This window comes from Larimichthys crocea, chromosome II (genome assembly GCF_000972845.2).
Source record: "Larimichthys crocea isolate SSNF chromosome II, L_crocea_2.0, whole genome shotgun sequence".
NCBI classification, from domain to species: Eukaryota; Metazoa; Chordata; class Actinopteri; family Sciaenidae; genus Larimichthys; species Larimichthys crocea.
In genome coordinates, this window is record NC_040012.1 from 2,967,775 (window position 1) to 2,986,702 (window position 18,928).

Sequence of the window (18,928 nt, forward strand, 5' to 3'; positions counted from 1 at the left end):
CATGAGGAGGGGAGAGAGGGTGTCTTTCATCTTCCCCTCATCTCTCGCCCTGTTCTTCCCAGCTGGAAGGGATCTGGGCTCCCACCGCTCTCTGTCATATTAAAAAACCCAAAGATCAAAGGCGACGAGGAGCGGAGAAGAAAAGGAGGAGGTGAGACGGAGAGAAATGAGAGGAGTGAAAATAAAAGGACACGATGTGAGGAGGTGAGGAGAGGAGCAAACAGAGAGAGGGGGAGATCAATGGAGAGGAAGAGAATGGAGAGGAAAAGACGGCGAGTTAAACGGAAATATTTTTTTATTCGAGTTATGACGTGCTGATCCGAGTTTACGCCTCAGCTTCTGATGGTGTTATGTACGTGCCTGCAGCACGAAGAACACTGACACTAAGTCAGCTGTGATGGATACGTCAGGATGGATTAAGAGGAAGCCGCCTAGTTCAGACAAATCCCACTGACGGACACACAGACTAATTATTTACATGTGTTTGAAAGACTTGAGATTTTCATTCTTGTTCTTCTGCCAAACATGAAATGTCATAATAATAATAATAATAACATAATAACATAATACTATGAGCCTGGCATCGGGCATGGCTGCAGTTAGCTGCAGGGCTGTGTTTATTTGTGATGAATGTAACCGCTATGAAACGATCAGAAGATAAATTTTTATTTCTCTCTTTACTGTCTGTGCCACAAACCAACCGAAGCTTCTTGGTGTCATACAAACGTCGAAGCTGGGCACACAAAGTAAGTAAGAAGCGCAGAGTTTAATGCACTTTGGTAATGTTAAGATTGGAAATTAATCACAGCGACATTAACAAAAAAGGTGTGACCAAATCATGTTAGATAACTGAACGTAGTGCAGCCAATGAACGTGGAAAACATCCATCCATCAGCAGGGGGGCGCAGAGGGCGGGGTACGCCCCGGGCAGGTCCACAGTTCAGTTAAAGTCACCAGTTAACCTGGATGTGTTTGGACTGTGGGATGAACCCACACAGACACGAGCAGAACACGCTGAAGGAACCTTCTTGTTAACCAGAAACAAAGGAGCAGGAGAGCGGTGAGTAACAGGGAGAAAAAACAAGACGTGTTACAAAGTAATAATAATAATAATAATAATAATAAGGTTCAGAGAAAGATAATATCGATGTCGGAGTGGGAAGAAAGTGTCAGACTAACGGCTCATAATAGCAAGGTGGCTGCAGATATCTACAAAACACAAACACACACCTACAGTTCGTACGGGTCCAGTCATTCACACTCTACTCACAGACTGGAGAGTACGGAAACAGAAGGACAAAACACATGCACGCACACGCACACACACACACACACAAACCTGTTACTCTCTTCCATCTAAGCTCCACAGCAGCACCTACTGGTCACTTCTCCACAATCTACACACTGATCCTGCTGCTGTGGAAGACTGTTCACATTCACCTGTCTTATTAACACACACACACACACACACACACACACACACACACACAGATTTCTTGAACTCCTTACATAGAAAATGATATGCACGCGTACACAACTACAAATACACACACACACAAACAATTCACACACACCGACATCTCCACCGGACAAAACTTGAACATGCAGGCTTCAGCGTGCATTATGCATGCACATACGTACACACACACACACTCCGCCGCACTGTTAGTCTGAGGTTGATTTATGAGTGCACGGCTCAGTTTGCATGATTTATCCTGCTAAAGCTGCACTGTGCACCTGAGGGACTCAACTCTCCACTACACACACCGCATGGAAGCTTGTTAGTTACGAAGCACTGGAGGAAGGTGTGTGAGTGAGTGTGTGTGTGTGTGTGTGTGTGTGTGTGTGTGTGTGTGCTCACATGGGCATGAGGATTTGTTTTGGTGCATACACTTACGGTGTAACTGTGTTATTGTGTGCGTGTGTGCGTCCATACACGTCTGTTTGGTCTAAGCATGCTTTGAAATGTAGCGTATGCATAATAAATGTGTGTGTGGTTCTCTCTCATGAAATCCTTTTGGTGTGTGTGTGTGTGTGTGTGTGTGTGTGTGTGTGTGTGTGTGCAGAAGTTTATATATTTGTCTGTGTGTATGTTTTACCAACTGGCTGTTGTGTTAATGCGTGCATGTAAAGCATGGATGGAGTGCACACATGCATACGCTGGGATTAACATTACTGGACAGGTATGTGTGTGTGTGTGTGTGTGTGTGTGTGTGTGTGTGTGTGTGTGTGTGCTGACCTGCCTTGAGTACATCTGTGTAACAACATCCCCAGTGAGTTGTGTGAAGCCTCCATCCCACCATGAAAGATAACTCAGTCCCTGCAGCGGTCTAATGGCCGAAGACACACAGCAGCAAACACACACTGACGCAAACCAAAGTCTGCGATACACACTCTGTGATACACACACAGCGATACACACACTGTGATACACACACACACACACTATGCTACACTGAACTACAAACTAAACACCACCAGCAGAGTACAGACTGACCTCCAGTGAGTTATCATCATTAACCGTGGCACAGAAATCACACGTATTTATGGCACAAACCCAGTTTAACCAGCAGTGCTTAATAAGTGCTAATTGGGGGAGGGGGACGTCGTTAGGTGTCGTCCTCGTCTTTCAAAAGGTCACGCTGATAAAATGTTAAAAAATCTCCTCAGAAGCTGCTGGTGGTGGTGTTTGTGTTGTTGTTGCTGCTCAGCTGGCCCAACCTGTCAATCAGTCAGTGACATTTCTCTGCTTTGGATTTTTTTTTCAGTTGACAAGAAATAAATCGACTTTCTGCTCGTGGAGCTCTTTTGTCTTTTCATAGCGACGAGCTGCTGCTGCTGCAAACACAACATGCATCACTGTCTGTAGAGCATTAAAAGCTGATCCCTCACTGTCAGGACTCCACCAGATATCACCACTTTGAAATCTGCACAGCTGTTTACAACTGAGCCCACATAATTATTGATATAACCATAAGACTGCTTTAAGTGTATCTGTTAAAGTTATGCAACCACTTATATTCACTAGTCACTGACAGCTGAGTAAAAAATACGGCATAACTTTTTCTAATATTTAAGTAAAAGGATATTCATACTGTTGATTTCATGTTTACTGCATATTTTAAAATGTCTGTAGATTTTACGGTAAAAAACAACACATGATAGTAAAGTAAAAACAGTAAAAGACCGTAATAAAATGATATAAATAATACGTTATTCTGTATAACTTAACCTAAAATACTGTATAAGAAAGGTCATCCGTGGCATATTGTACGATCTTTTACCGTCATGGTTTGGGGTTTTTGTTTAAATAGTTTAGTTTCAATCTGCTCCACAAATATACAGACGTGCCTACGTGTTATAATTGAACTACGGCAATAATTGAACATTACATGTACATAAATAAAAATCTAATAGTGCACTTATGTGATCCAGTGTTTGGTTTTGTTTCATCCACGCAATAAAGCCGGAAGAATTTTGTAACAAGTGAATGAATTATTCATAATTTAAAGATCATTAATCTAAAGAGGGCATCTATGTTTGGACACACACACACACACACACACACACACACATCATTATGTGCTCTTGAGTCTGACAGCATGTTTGAGTGTGTGTAATGCTGTAAGAGGAGAATCCAGCTTCTTTGTGTTAATGCTGTCTGGCTCCAGCTTCAGGTATCAGAAAATAAAAAAGTGCTGTCAGTGCAGTGTGTAGGATTTAATGACGACTAACGGTTTAGCTGCTTATTGCAACCCCCTCGTGTCACCCTCTCGAGACAACAGAGGTTTTATAAAATGTAAAAAAAAGCAGGGTGAGCTAACAGGTAGTTCTTCATGGATTCTGATTGTGCTGATCTATTCTTACGAGTCGATAGGTGACAGTCTGTGCTAAGCGTTAAGGTCATTCATCCTCCGGGGAGCGGAGCACGTGCAGCACGAGAATTCCTGCATCCAGATCGCCTCGATTTATCTGTTCAGTCATCGATTACAAAGCTGCTGCGTGTGTGGATGATATAAGGCTGCATACGAGGAAACAGAGCGGTGATTATGCACTAATAAAAACACACACACACACTATCGAATGAGAGAGAGGCTCACACAAAAACACAAGAAATATAGAAGATTCACACACACACACACACACTCTGTGACATACAAGTCCTCAGAGACTGTTGTCTGACCCAGACAGAGTACAAGCTGTGTGTGTGTGTGTGTGTGTGTGTGTGTGTGTGTGTGTGTGTGTTTCAGCTGTCCACGCTCATACTGCAGGCGGATGAGCGGCTTGTGGCTTCTCTTCTTAATTTATTGATTTGCACGCGTCTGTGGCTGCCTCCATTTTTTTTTTTTTTTTTGGACAAAATCTCCACAGATGGACACACACACACACCTCGACACAAGTCAGAAATGCATAAACACACACTCATTGTGCCACAAACTGACGGACACCTAAACACACACACACACACAGATGCATAAATCTCCTCGTAGCTCACTGATACACACACACACAGTGCAGACCTCTGTTTTCGACGCAGCTTCAGCACCTCCAGCCAGCTCTCATTAATACACACTCGACTACTGACAGCTCACTGTTGCCATGGCGACCCCCTACCTGTTGCCAAAAGGGGAGCTGGGAGCTTTGTTCGCTTGTGAACGACGCAGCTCAAAAAAAAAAAAAAAAAAAAAAAACCTATCGCAGTTCGATTTTTCACTGTGTGTGTGTGTCTGTGTCTGTCTGTGTGTGTGTGTGTGTGTGTGTGTGTGTGTGTCTGCGTCAGGGAGCTGCCTCCGCCGCCAATGCCGTCACCGCCAGCGCCCGCCGCAGGCACGCACAATTACCCACTTGGGAACGGAGAATAGTTTCATTCATTTCAACGCGATTCAATCTGGCTCACTTCAGTGCAGAGCGATGCCCCGTGCGCGCTCTGCACGTTTTTTGTTACGAGAGAAGCCAAAATTCTCCCAACACGACTAAAATAGGCCTGACTTCATTATGTGACGCTCCGTTCTAATTCATACTCCTCTCTCTGCTCCGTGTTATTTCTGAAGATAAGATGAAACCAACGTGAGGAAATTGCACTGCTTTAATTCATGAGTCCAAGCTGTTCTATTCTAATTAAATCACAGCATATTCTATTCTTGCTGTGCTATTCTTCATCCCCACGCCACGCTTCTATTCTACGCCCCTAACAAAGGTTTAATACACGACTGGAAAAAAAGACTCATTTGTGTCACGGTGGAAATCTTCTCCGTGTTGAATGAAGCGTAGATGAAGGTTGGAAAACACACAGAAGCTGTTCGGCTAATAAAGATGCACTGAGTCAGCTCTGTTCACAGAATTCACTCTGATGTTTTAGATTTATCTGCTGCTTGTTTAACTTTAACATGAAGGTTTGTGTTAGCTGCTTCACATATCACAGATATATTCTGATATGTGGTGATAGAAAAACCTTTTTCCTGGTGTATAATGCTTGTAGCAACACATTAGTGTCCATTTACAAAACAGGCCAGCTCTAAACTCTTGTTTTGATCCCGTGTAATATCCTTAAACTCAGTGATAAAAAAGAATATGCACAGCAAGTCCACGTGGATCGGAGCTGGATCAAATGAAATGAAAGAGATAAATCTGCATAAACACACAACTCCTCTTCCACCTTAAATACCCACAATCCACCAGGTCATATTGTTGCAAATAATCAAGCAATAGTAGAAAAATATATCTGAATATAAAAGCTTCATCTTGCACTGGAGAGTACTAAATATCGAACACAGCATAAAATATTAAGTATATCATATTTGATGGACGCACGTAGGGCCACATACAGGACACATAAAACCTCAACAGACTGTAAAGAAATCAGTCATATACTGTTTATTTATATCAGCTGTATAGCTATATTTACCTACATATGATTATATCAAACACAAAGACTAAAGCACTCAAACTCAGAAAACTAAAAAGGCGAGTTTGTCTCGTCCTGTATCTCCATCAAACAGAATAAAATATAGTGCTGGGTAATAAAATCATTCAGTCCATATTAAAACAACAATCTACAGAGGACACTAAAAGGTGATTCATCTCGTTTATTCTCTTTTATTTAATTGTCAAGTCCAGAAACAGAATTAAGGCTTTTCTCATCACAGCAGAGTTGCGACATCTTTTCCTGGAAGCGAAGCTGAGAGGAGCTTAAATCATCGTGACGTGAAACAGCGTCAGCGAGCGAGCGGAGCGATGCCGGCCAACAGCAGCCCGGGGAGACCTCGAACCAAAGAGTACGTGCTGATAAGAAGACGTCTGACATTACGCGTCATCACAGAACCTGGATTCAGACTATCTGACTGAGTCATTTTTAATAAACACACCTGCACACTTATGGAGCAACTTAACAGTCAGCGATCTGTCTCTTACTATCACAGAGAGGAGCAGCATTAAATAAGACACGGAGACTGAGGACATGCATGTGTGTGTGTGTGTGTGTGTACAGTTCATGCGTGTGGGAGTTGAGGAGGGCAGATGGCCTCCAGCAGGTCATTAATACCGACGACACCATCCTGCAGTGACCTCTACCACTTAACCCCCTTCATGCTAAAAACCTGTTGTAAGACAGATGAGGTGAGAACGGCGAGGCGCCACGCTCTGATAGATGAGACGAGAACTCGCCGTGCTCTTAACCCTTCTGTGGACCGAACTGTTTACGGGAGGAGGAGGAACAACAAAAATAGTCACATGTTTGAGTTAGATGGTGCTTTGTGGAGTCACCAACAACCTCAGGTGATACACAGAACTCTATGTATGCTGTAAATCTGCAGGTCGTGCTCAGCCTGGGAGGCAGTTTAACTGATGTCTTGCATTAACAGCTGCACTTGAACGCACCCCGGAGAATACAGCCAACTAGAAGCTGACACGTCTGCATTAGACAAAATCTATAGTAGCAAATCTGAATGTGTACTCCAGATAGATAGATAGATCATTTATTGATCCGGGGGGAAATTCAAGCATCCGGTAGCAGCATAAGACACAGTAAAGACACGCTAAGCATGCATTAAGATTGACCTAAGGTTAAAGTTAACCTATGAGCTGAATGATGCGTTTAAATTCAACCTGTGCAAAGAAGAAACGAGCCGTGCAAACTGACTCCAAAGCGACGGCGTCCAACGAACAAGAAGACGATTCAAAACAAGTCTGTGAAGGTTCTTGTCGACCTTCTTCAAGGTGGGTTCAATCTGGGGCAACTGGACTTGGTTGTAGATCCGGGAAGACGTTTCACCTCTCATCAAAGAGGCTTCTTCAGCTCTGAGCCTATAGGTGGGATCTTTGACCAAGCCATTGCTTCCCTCGTTGTTCCGATCAAGACAATCTTGCAAACCTTTTTTTCCGCCGTCAATCAAACACAGCAGTAACTGAGGAGTGCTACAAAAACTACAGGTAACGGTTCGCCATGTACAGCTCAATGGCACCCAACAATCAAGTGCTGTCTGAGGGTGTCAGAGCTCTCAGAGTATGATCAAAACAATGAACCATATTTGGCCTTTCTGAACGGGAACACACATTTTCTGCTCCATGCTTTGACTACAACCTAAATCTGCACGGGCGCACTGCAACACGATTGAGCTGGTGTCTGTTTGAACGTGTATGAAGCCTCCAACATGGAGACTCTTACACAGTAACCTACTTGCATCAGCTTGCATGTGTTGAGGATCGCTCTCACATCATTATCTCAAGAATACACCGAGATAATTCCACTTCATTAAACCCAGAGAGGAGCGCAGATGTCTTAGCGCAGCACAGATGTCAGACAAAACACAACAAACAGCCCATTAAAAGATAAAGATTGGTTTACGAGTGTGCCCGCGCCCTTCAACACAGCACACTGCTTCATGTTTACATATTCACTGATATTATAAAAAAGGGACTGACTTTTTCATAATGCAACCTATGCAAAGACCAAATGTGAACCTAATGATAGGTTATCCTATGTTACGATCGTATTCTAACTAAACGCTGGTGTGCATGACCCCAAGTGGAAACGGAGCCCTGACAACGCTCCGCATATCCAGTTAAACAGGACCATATGTGCCGTACGGGGCTTTTGTTATTTACCATATCAACATCATGTTATTTCTCTTTCCATGAGTTATGAGTCAGTATGGATTTATGGTGGAAACTCCTTTTAAACCTCTTCCCCCCCTCCCGAGGACCGAGGGGAGTGATGGAACTGGGACAGACTCGGGACTGGATCTTAGCCGCTCAGACAGGCTTTAACAGAGCTTTGGGTTGACGGACTGTGGCGTGTGAGACCGGCTGTAAATCTCTGAGCGCTGGACACTCGAGGGTATCAGGTGTTTACGTCATGTCCAGTGTGAGGTTCTGTATTGCTGTCATGAATACATGCTCTCTGTAGTAAACATGTTCCTGTAGACTTGACCCGTTCCTCTTTCTCTTCAGTATCTGGACACATTTCACAAATCTTCGTCAAACCTCAAAGAAAGTCTGTTTCGCTCTCTAGCTGGCATATAATTACCAGCTGCCAAGCCAGTTTCTGAACACTGGGTAGAGGTGAGAAACAATGTGTCACAGGTACAATCTGTCCACGCTTCAGTGTGCTCTAAAAGCGGTCCTACCTGTTCCTGTCTCTCCAGCCAGCGGTCCACCATGGGGTGATTGGCGCTTAGTGACGAGCGGGCTGTCTCTCTCTGAAACTCTCTCTGATTGGTCCACGCTCCTGCGTCCCGCGGCAGACTGCGGTACGTGTCCATGTTTTTACCCTGGGAAGATGCGAAGACGCGGAAACAAAGGTTGTTAATGTGTTGTTCATAGAAAGCTTCTTCCCCAGAGATGGATGGAAAGGATGCAAGGGTACAGCTTCAATAAATTAAGTAGTTTTACCCTGATTCAAGAGTTAGAAGTTGCTACGATGGACGTTAACATGAAGGTGGTGAAGTTAAAGGTCGGGGCGATCATGTGCAGATTTCAAATACTACCTGAAACATTCAGGAGTTCAGACCAGACCACCTACCTTCCTCTCGAGGCTGTTGGTGCCGGAGGAGTGGCGAGCCTTCAGGAAGCCAGCGGTGGTGGACCAACGGGTCGGGTTCTTCCTCGACGGCGGCTCTTCCGTTTGGGCCCGTGACTCGCCGCCGGCGCCACCGCTGCTAAACGGCCCATTGATGGTGAGCAAGGCGGGGTCGCTGCTGCGCCGGACGTGGAGGGGCATATCTGAGACAGAGAGGGGGAAAACTTATTTTTAACCTGGGTTGTTTCATGAGTGTGCATAGAAAACGACACCGTTTACCAGAGCTGATAAGACTAAAAACAAAAAGATGACGTGCTGGAACTAATTTTGTTCCTCAAAACTAATTAATCATCGAGATTCCATTATCAGCCGGCGCTGGAATAATCTGATTTATCACTAAAAGTAATCAGGCAGCTCTAGTTTCTACTTCACTGACGGCGTTATTGCAGGAGACACTGCGTGGGAACAACAACACGAGGAAGAGCCTATTGAGAAATCTCGGTGTGAGTGGATGCCTTCCATTAAAACTCTTCACTCTGTTTAAAAAAAAAAGTTGCAGCGCGTGGGAAGTGGGACAAGGTCCAAATAATAACTCTGACAAGGGCAACAAAAAAAACAGCACAGCCAGCGCTTGTACACAAGACACGTTGTTATGACATTAAAAAAAATATATATATATATTCCCACGGGCGGCTCTGATTGGCTGAAACGTACCCAGCGGACCACACGGGAGAGATGGAGTGTAACTAAAACTGTTTAAAAAAAAAACTGGAGCATCTTCTTCAGATGACAATGCCAAGTGTCATGTTCCCATGTTCTCTTCCAGGACTCCTCAAACACTGTCAGATGTTTGTTGGATGACGGCGTGTGTGTGTGTGTGTGTGTGTGTGTCCATACAGGAAATACTAGAATCGGGCCAAAGAGAGGAGTGTGTGTGTGTGTGTGTGTGTGAGTCAACACTGAGTGTGTATTGTGAGACAAAGAGCATGACAAGATTAAATGTGTCCATCTGTGTGTGTTCTTGTTTATGCATGTCAGATAAACTGATGAGTGTGTAGGTCAGTGTGTGTGGGATCATAATAAACTGTGTGTGAGTGTTACTGATGATGCGTGGACTGTAACTTGGCTCGACTTGAGTGTTGTCGGGTCACGCGGAGCATGGGACCTAATCAGCTCTGTGATGTGGGAGGCAGCGGCACCCTGGGAGACGGAGTTAACGGGGAGGACAGAGCGCAGGCCGACCTAACAAGCCGGCTACACTACAACTCCCATGAGGCATTAGAACACAGGAGGCGACTTCAGCTGAACTACAGTGACTGTACTGACCTGTGTGGTGTACAGTTTAAGGCAGTTACTGTGGAAAATGCTCGTTTCTGATTGGCTTGCAGGATCAGTGAGCGCTGTGTATTAAACCATAAGAGCAGCACCTCTGCCTTATTAACCATCATCATTAGTTCCCAATGAAATAAACTCAAGTCTTAGAGTCTATAAATGAGATGGCATGTTTCCCCGTTTCTTAAATCGGCACAGTCTCCTTCCCCCTCGTTTGGAAGTGTTGTGAACGTCACGTCGTGGATGAAAGCAGGTTGGGTTGTAGCAGAGACGGCTCAGAAAGTTTTACATCACTTGTTATAGATCATCAAGAGATGTCTGGAAGTGTGTGGAAACACACGAGCACTAACCAGAGAGCGTCTAACCATGAAAATGTACGGACCCTGATTTAAAGCTGCTCGTGTCTTGTGGATCCCCCAAACTTTATTAAGTTAAGTGCCCCTTTAAGAAGAATTAGTACACTGCATGAGAAACTGTTAACGAACACAGCCTCCATTGTTTGCCTTTGGCATTGTAACACACTCCTAGTTGTTCTGAAATATATAAATAACCCACTTGTCACAACACCCAACCGTGTGCTCGAACTAATCACCATTAAAACTGACACTTAGGAACAATAAGCCCTGATCAAAGCTGTAAAATCAGAAAATGTAAAACCATTTTTATTTCTTTGATGTTCTTTTTTAATTGCAACTACTTTAGTTGATTAAGTTGTAACTTAATTAGTATAAGTTAAGTCAAATAGTTTAAAGTTTTCCGTCCATTTCAGTTGCCGCGTTGCTTTGGGATGTCCAATAAATAAAACAAACCCAAATCATACCCAATTAACTTTTGGTTTCCAGCGTGGACACACACGCACAGTTAATTAATCTGAAATCTTAAAGTATGAAATGGAAAAGCACAACTTGTTCTCCTTAATGACTTTTGTCTGCAGAGGATTTGGCTCATTTTAAAAAACACCAAATGCAACAGGCTCCTCGTTAAATTAAACAAATCAGTCACGCAGCCAAATAATGGTTTGTTTTCTCTCTGCAAAGTGTTTTTATGCTTTTGTTTTTTTTTTACTTAATAACTTAGCAGACTGCCTCTAAATGAAATGAAGAGTTTTAGCCGACAAATCTGAATCGTGAGAAGCGACATAACAACATCAACAGCTCAAAATTATCTTCAAAGCAGTACGAGGGACTGCATTACTGTAATTTAGACATAAAAGAGTCAATTATGACTTCTTCCTCGCAGAGTAATCGTTTTGGGAAACTGAACCGGCATCTGAAAGCTTCACATGTTCACAACGGCGGCGTTCTTCCTTTCATCAGCCCGACTTTAACAAAGCCAAGAAACTAACATCAATTCCATTTGTGGATTTCAATAGAGCGCTCTGTCTAATAAGTGTAATCGCTTCTTTTTAGAGTTTGTAGGCCGAACAAGAAAACTGGCAAAGACCTCACAGAGTTCAGCGTCTCTCATCTTGTCCGACATAAACCGGTGATTGAAAGTTATTCTCATTAGGGACAAAAAATTAATCAAATTCTTCTTTTTCTTCTCTTGAAACCCCCGAAAAAAAATTCAGCTGATGGGATTCAGGGTTGTCAATTAAAACAGGGTTAGAATTTATTATGGAGGCCGTTAAATTAGATGTAACTGACAGGTGTGATTATGGCCGAGATTTCCATTTCTTACTGCAAATTCACGTTCGGCATCTCATCCCCGAAATCCAATTAGTAGTGTAGTGACCTCCCTCACACTCTGCGTGTGTTTAAGAGTGTGTGTGTGTGTGAGACAGAGATAGGACATTTTAGCGTCAATCAACGCCAGCTCACAGGTCATTAATGGATACGGCTTCGTCGCCATCCCACATATCTTTAGTGCTAATAAAAGACGGCTCATTAAAAAACCTGTTGGTTTTTAAATTGAATTTGTTCATTAGAATGTGTGTGTGTGTGTGAGCTGAGGTGTGTGTTAATGTGTTTGGAGAGAGAGGACTCAAATAAAAAAAGGTCAGAGAACTACACTCGCTAACAAGATGCGTTTATGGAGGGACTCTGTGTACAGTAGGAAAAACGACGCATTATAAAGTATATAAACATACTTGTAAAGTGTTATTCTGGGCTTACAGCAAAGTATAGTTCTAACTAAAGTACCATGAGTTTAATCTACAGATGGTCAAACAGGTACATCAGAGAAAACAGACCAATGCCGGCTGTAATTCACCCTATTCTGAATATGTCTCAAAGCCTCAAAGCAACTTTTTCTCGCCCGTCTTTGTCCCGCAGATATCTCGAACCTTAAAGCTGCGTTCAGGCAGAATCAGGTGCTGGTTATCCGCCGGTGTGTGGTGGCCTTCTGGGAGTGTGTTTATTTGTTCTGAGTGTAACCGCATTGAAACAATTAGGGCTGCCACGATTAGTCACGATTATGTCGACGAACAAAATCGTCGACACCTAATTTAGGCCTCCGCGGCAGCTCTGGGTCAGCATGGAAAGACTCTGGGGCGAAGGTGGCTCACGGCTCCGTCTGCGAGGTTTACAGCGCCCGCCCACCCGCCCCCTTCCGGGACAGTGAATTTACGATTACTCGACTAATCGAAAAAATAATCTGTGATTAGTCGACTATCAAAATAATCGTTTGTGGCAGCCCTAGAAACAATCAGGACATAACTTTTTATTTCGCTTCCTTAATGCTGCCGCTCGCTCGCTCTCATTCACTGTCTGCGTCTCTTGACCAGTGCTCGTTTTCTCTCACAATCCATCGGACAAACACCAAAGGAAACTTCTTTTTCTTCACAGATTTTTAAGCTGGATTAATGAAATAAACAAAGTCGGAACACAGCAGGTAGAGCATCAGAGTTTAGTCCATGAATCCACCTGGATAGACTCAGAGACATTTCAGTCTGACTGTGACCGATCTGAGCGATGGTCGCCAATAAGATCTTTGAGAAAGAGAAGAGTAAGACAGTGAGAGTTTGTGTTTGTCTCTATGTATATCTGTGTATGCTCGTTTGTTGCTTGATCCAAAATTGACAAATCACCTACAAGAGTCAGGTTCTCCATCCAAACTGGTAATTACAGTAGAAGAAGCGGCTTGGCCGGAAAAACTGCAGAGGTGGACGGGGCTCAGCGTCACATTTGATTTAGGAGGCAGCATATAGAACCAATTAGCCACTTTGGCCGGTGATCAAACGGCTATCTGTGCCTGGAAAAAAAAAAGCCCTCCTGTCCAATTAACAGAATTTATGGACAGGGCCGAGGTACCGCTGGGCTGTGATAAGGTAATTTGTTGGGTGGTTGTATACTGCAGCAGTTGCTGACATTTGACACTAATGGGGACGACAGATGTGAAATTTAAGAGGGATTGACTCGATTATTAATCACCTGTTGAGAATATTTAGTTCCTGAGTGTATCTTTAGATAAGTCCCTCATCTACAGGTCAGCCGATGGTCATCAATCCAACCACACCTTCTCGGTGTTGGGACTTACTTGTACGCAGGGCGGAGGGTGTGACCTCGATCTCACTGGCGCCCTGGTAGGGTTGGAAGGCCGAGGCTCCGCTTCCAGCGCTGAGGTCCGCGGCAAACAGGTCGGGGCTCTGGGTCCCTGTGGAGCTGGCGCTGGTACCGTCGCCTCCATGATGGGGCTCTTGTTCGTCGTACACCGCTATCAACTGGAGGAGGGAGGAAGAACAAGAGGGAGAGATGAGAAGATGTTGGACTTATAGCCCAAACATTGATAATATACACCGAGAAAATCTGGAATTATAAAGAGAAAGACAAAGGTGGAGATATAAAGGTTAGATGTGAAACACCCTGCAACAAATGACATGATAGATCACAGATACCTCAAAAATAAAGGTGGGATTTAAAAGGACCAGAATATGATTCATGACAGTATGAAAGTATTGCGTTTCTCTTAGAAACTGTTGCATAAAACTCCCCAAAGGTTGACAAGTTAACAAGAAAAAGGATCTCTGGATGTAAAAACGGGATATTATTTCACACAGACCAGCAGTTCAGTGAAAAGTTTGGAGTCAAATTGAGATGATGGAAGCTATCTGATGACGAACAACAGATAAATATAGTCAAAGTTACGTAGGTAAAACCCTGAAATCCCCGAGAACATGAATTCTAGTGTATATATCCATAAAAAACTGTTTATCTTGCTTACTGATGCCGAAATCTCCTAAAATATATAGAAGTCAGATGATTTCACACCACGCTGCATTATTATTTCCTGACTGTCAACTGGAACCAACCAGTCTGACTTGGTCCAATCAGTTGGGAGGTTGTGAACTTGCTTCACTCCATTAAACAAATCAACGATTAAGAATCTGAATATAGAGAAAAAACCGGGTGGACAGACGACACATCGTGGTCGTATTCTGCTCAAGGACCGCACATACAGTCCGAAGGTATACGAGGCACTCACACAGCTCTTCTCCCCTCACAGATCTGATTAATTCCAACCTCTACCGAGTCCCTTTATTAGATTAAAGATGAGATTCACGCCGTCCATCTGCGACACTCACCGGGTCCGTGTGTGTCCTCAGCTGGCTTCAGTTAGAGTTAGTTAGAGGAGAAAATGAAAAACCCATCCGACATTTGCCAATTCAGACGGACGTGTCCCTCGTGGTCAGATTGGATGTGGAGGCATGACCATGATAACGCCCCCCCCCACTCGAAGGTCTACGGCCTGACCCCGCAACATCTCGGACACGTTATTAAAAAATGAACAGGGATGTTCAGCAGCTCAAACATCTTTGAGGTATCACTGCAGTTCATCTGGGTTTATTTACATGATCCAGACCAAAGGAAAAAAACCTGAACGTTAAAGCAAACTTCACCAAACACCCCGTGGCAAGAAGTAGCGGATCAAAAACAGACTCTCACTTCAGGAAAACACCAACAAAAAAAAGATGTACACGAGAAAAATATGAAGTTAAATTATGTTTCTGAAGTCTCTTTGAAAATCGTAGAAATTAGATTTTCCATGTGCAGGTTTATGAATTTTTTACTTCGCTCCGGGGACAAAGATTTCTATCTCAGAGGGGTTGGAGTACTGAAGACAGGTTCTGGATTGGAACCAGTTCCACATCAATAAGAAGGAAGTCAAAAGGAAACATTTGGACGTACAGAACTTCAGTCAACACGGATAATGTTTGGGAGATGGGCGGCCTGGAGCCAATACTAACAACGAGGTGGGGGGGGTTACACTTCCAGCAGTGACAAAGAAAAATCTAATCATGGCAAGAAAATGAATTCATGCAGGGAGGAAGTCATTATACAAACAGCTGAGAAAACAGTGGAAGTGGAAGTTTGACAAAATGACCCCGATGATGTCGTTAGATCAATCTTAGTTTAAAGCTTGGAGACTCGACGCATTAGGAGAATCGCAGGATCCAGTGTTGTTGGAGATGAACTTCATTATCTGATGGGGTCGTACCTTTACGGTACATGACACGTGTTTATTCTATGTCGAAGCTCGACCACAACGGGAAACTCCCTCCCCGAACAAATAAATCAAGATGATCTGGATGCTGTGGACTCTTCTATCGCTGCACTGACCTCTTTGGAGCATGAACGAACTTTATGCTTGGCACAGGGTTAAAGTCCGATAGACGTGATACCATAACCCTCTTTGAAGTCAGTGTTCATTTTCATTTGACTAAGACTAATTCAAGTTTGGCGAAAAACACAAGTCAGCTGATGATCGACCACCCAAAGAGACGTCCCCTTCCTCAGCCAATGAAAATGAGATAAATATGTTGGGACCCCTTCCCAACATATTTATCTCATTTTCATTGGTGATCCAGTTTCATGGCTCATAATCAGTGAAAAGACGGTGACAGGACATTTTTAGTCAGCACATTTAACAGTTTGAAGATTTTTAACATGTGAAACATCTTTTAGGAGCACACACGTGTTTGTTCAGACATATTCACTGAACACTTCTTCTGAAAATCAATTCAAAGGTTGAAATAAGGTGAAAATCTGAACATTTTGAAGCCTTTAAAGCAGCAGCCACTCTCTGCCTTAATGAAAAATGCCAAAGTCTTAAAGCAGCAATCAATAAAACACACTCCATAAACATATTCACACTCTCATTTAGTATATTACACATACGAATATGGCCACACACACACAAACACACAATTACATTTAGAGACAGACGCCCACACAATCCATTAAAACACACACACACACCATTCAAATCCAACTAGCAGTTTTCCAGCACATTAAACCTTCATTTCAGCCACATTTAGCCTGAGAGCTGCAGAGTTTTATAGTACGCTGGACAGACTCCCTGCTGAGAGGACCGGGCTCTCGAGGGCACGCACACACACACACACACACACACACACAGACCTCAAGTCTTATTTTTCCCATTAGGCCCTTTACATAAATGTGGACACATTTACTTCAAATTAAGGCTTTGCGTGAGCCCGGGGCTAATGTGTACACACAGTAATGGGGGTAATAAAGGTCAAAGGGCAGCAGAGGGTTGGTTATGGGTTTTGTGTGTGTGTGTGTGTGTGTGTGTGTGTGTGTGTGTGTGTGTGTGTGTGTAGGGAGAATATGTAAATGAGTGGATGAAGGAGCAGAAGAGAAGAGAAAGATTAAGAACAGGGGGAAGTTAAAGAGATAGAGCAGTGTGTGTGTGTGTGTGTGTGTGTGTGTGTGTGTGTGTGTGTGTGTGTGTGTGTGTGTGTGTAAGTGAGACTCATGGGAGAAGGCAGTAAGACAAAGTGTGTGTCTGTGTGTGTGTGTCTTACGCGCACACATCTATATAAAACTTCCCGCGTGTGACTGTCGGACGGTCTTCCACTCTTCCCTCATTAAATCTCAGTTCAGCCAAAAACAGCTGACTCAGCAAACCCCCAGCCGGCCGCCATCCATCCGTCCCCCACTCTGGGACCCTGAGGACACCACAGAAGAAGACTCCCACCCCCAAAACCCAACCTCATGTGCTTTCGCAGCTCATGTGGTTGTTATTACGTGGAAATCAGTCCGGCTGCAGTCAGATCATGGAAATCTGGACATGATCACAGATGAACGTCGATGTCAGAAGAGTTATTTAGAAGAGTATTTACAGTCTGACATAGAGATATTAGCATATTCTCCTTTTTTATGATGCATAAATCTCACAGTAGGGTTATTCTGGATATATTCTCATCAGTGTTTGCACGGGGAATATTGTGTTTCTGCTGGAAGAGGCACGTTAGCCTGCAGGAAGTTTATCGAATTATTTCAAACCCAAAACGCTGAAAATCATTTGCATTACACGAATTATTTCAAACCCAAAACGCTGAAAATCATTTGCATTACATCAGGTTTCTTTCTCTCTCTACACGGTATAGAAATTATGCATGTATGAGATCATTTGCGTACAATATTGTAACCATTGAGGATATTATGCAGATCAGTACATGGCAATAAAGAATGTTTAATTAAAAAAAAAAGAAATGTCGCAGGGAAGAAGACGATAACAGACAAATATTTCTTTTGATCCTCTGAACACAGAACACGTCGAAACTTTTAGAGCTGCGAGGAATAATCCTGAATAAAAAACTAAAATGAACCGGCATCCGTCCAGAGGAGAGTTAGTGGATACCGCTACACTACGGGTGGGACGATAGAAGACTTCATTGCAGATCAGTCACAGAAGTTCATCGAGGGGAATTTCCATTATTGGGGTAATCATGAGCACCAATGACAGCCCTGTTTTGATTTCCAGATTTATTTTTGAAATGCCACACAAGGGAACAGAGACTTTTCCAGTCACCCTGACTAAAGGCTTCAAGTTAAACCAGATGTGAGGAAATATTCTGTTATGTATATTATTTCAAGCTAAACAACGACGGAGAGAGGAGGCGTCTGCGATGATAAACATGTTTCTGATTCCGATATGTTTTAGTGAGTTATCGTTCTCTCTTATCTCGATGCTGGTTCACTTATGTCACTGAAATAAATCCATTAACTGTGATTCAGATTCGAGTTCTTGATTGATTCGGCTGTTACCGCTTGTTATTTCACACCTCAAATGACTGAAATCACTACAAACATGATGAATCGGGTGTTAAGCACTTCCCCTTGTCACGAGTAACAGATGACATCACAGGATAATTTACATAATAGCAACATCAGCTGTGCCAAACTCAGCTCGTCTGCACGTTCAACGCTTACAGATCGCTGCCTTTATTTTCAGATTTCCAGAGTTAAACAAGGTGAACATCGGTTTTACTGCGTCTCCTTTGTCTAATCGATGTAAATGAATCCGCCACAGTGAGTGAAAACATCGGAGGGCACGGCCACGATTGACAGACGCTCCCTCGGGACCTCGTGTTGGATGTTTTTTTTTGTTGAGTGAATTGTTGTCTGCGTGCTACGAAACAGCCCAGAGTCGAAGCTAATTGCTGAGGTTTGTTGACAAGCACGGTCCTGACCCTGCCACCAATCATCACACTCACACACACACACACACACACACATACACACACAGGGAAAAGGTGACATCCAATCAGCGGGGTTGGTTTACCCTGAGGAAAACAGCGGATGTGTACACCGAGGAATGAGTGTTGATTGGCCT

General features: G+C 43.5%; 1 protein-coding gene across 8 annotated transcripts in view; it reads right to left on the reverse strand.

Moving 5' to 3' along the window:
- Positions 1–18,928, reverse strand: part of pard3ab (par-3 family cell polarity regulator alpha, b) — a 230,300-nt gene that overhangs the window by 129,775 nt on the left and 81,597 nt on the right. For all 8 annotated transcript variants that reach the window (XM_027291164.1, XM_027291143.1, XM_027291170.1 and 5 more), the window contains exons 3-5: positions 13,826–14,009; positions 9,020–9,219; positions 8,625–8,768 (exon numbers count right to left, since the gene is read on the reverse strand). In XM_027291164.1, the coding sequence (XP_027146965.1) occupies positions 8,625–8,768; positions 9,020–9,219; positions 13,826–14,009 (528 nt within the window). The remainder of the gene's footprint in view (positions 1–8,624; positions 8,769–9,019; positions 9,220–13,825; positions 14,010–18,928) is intronic.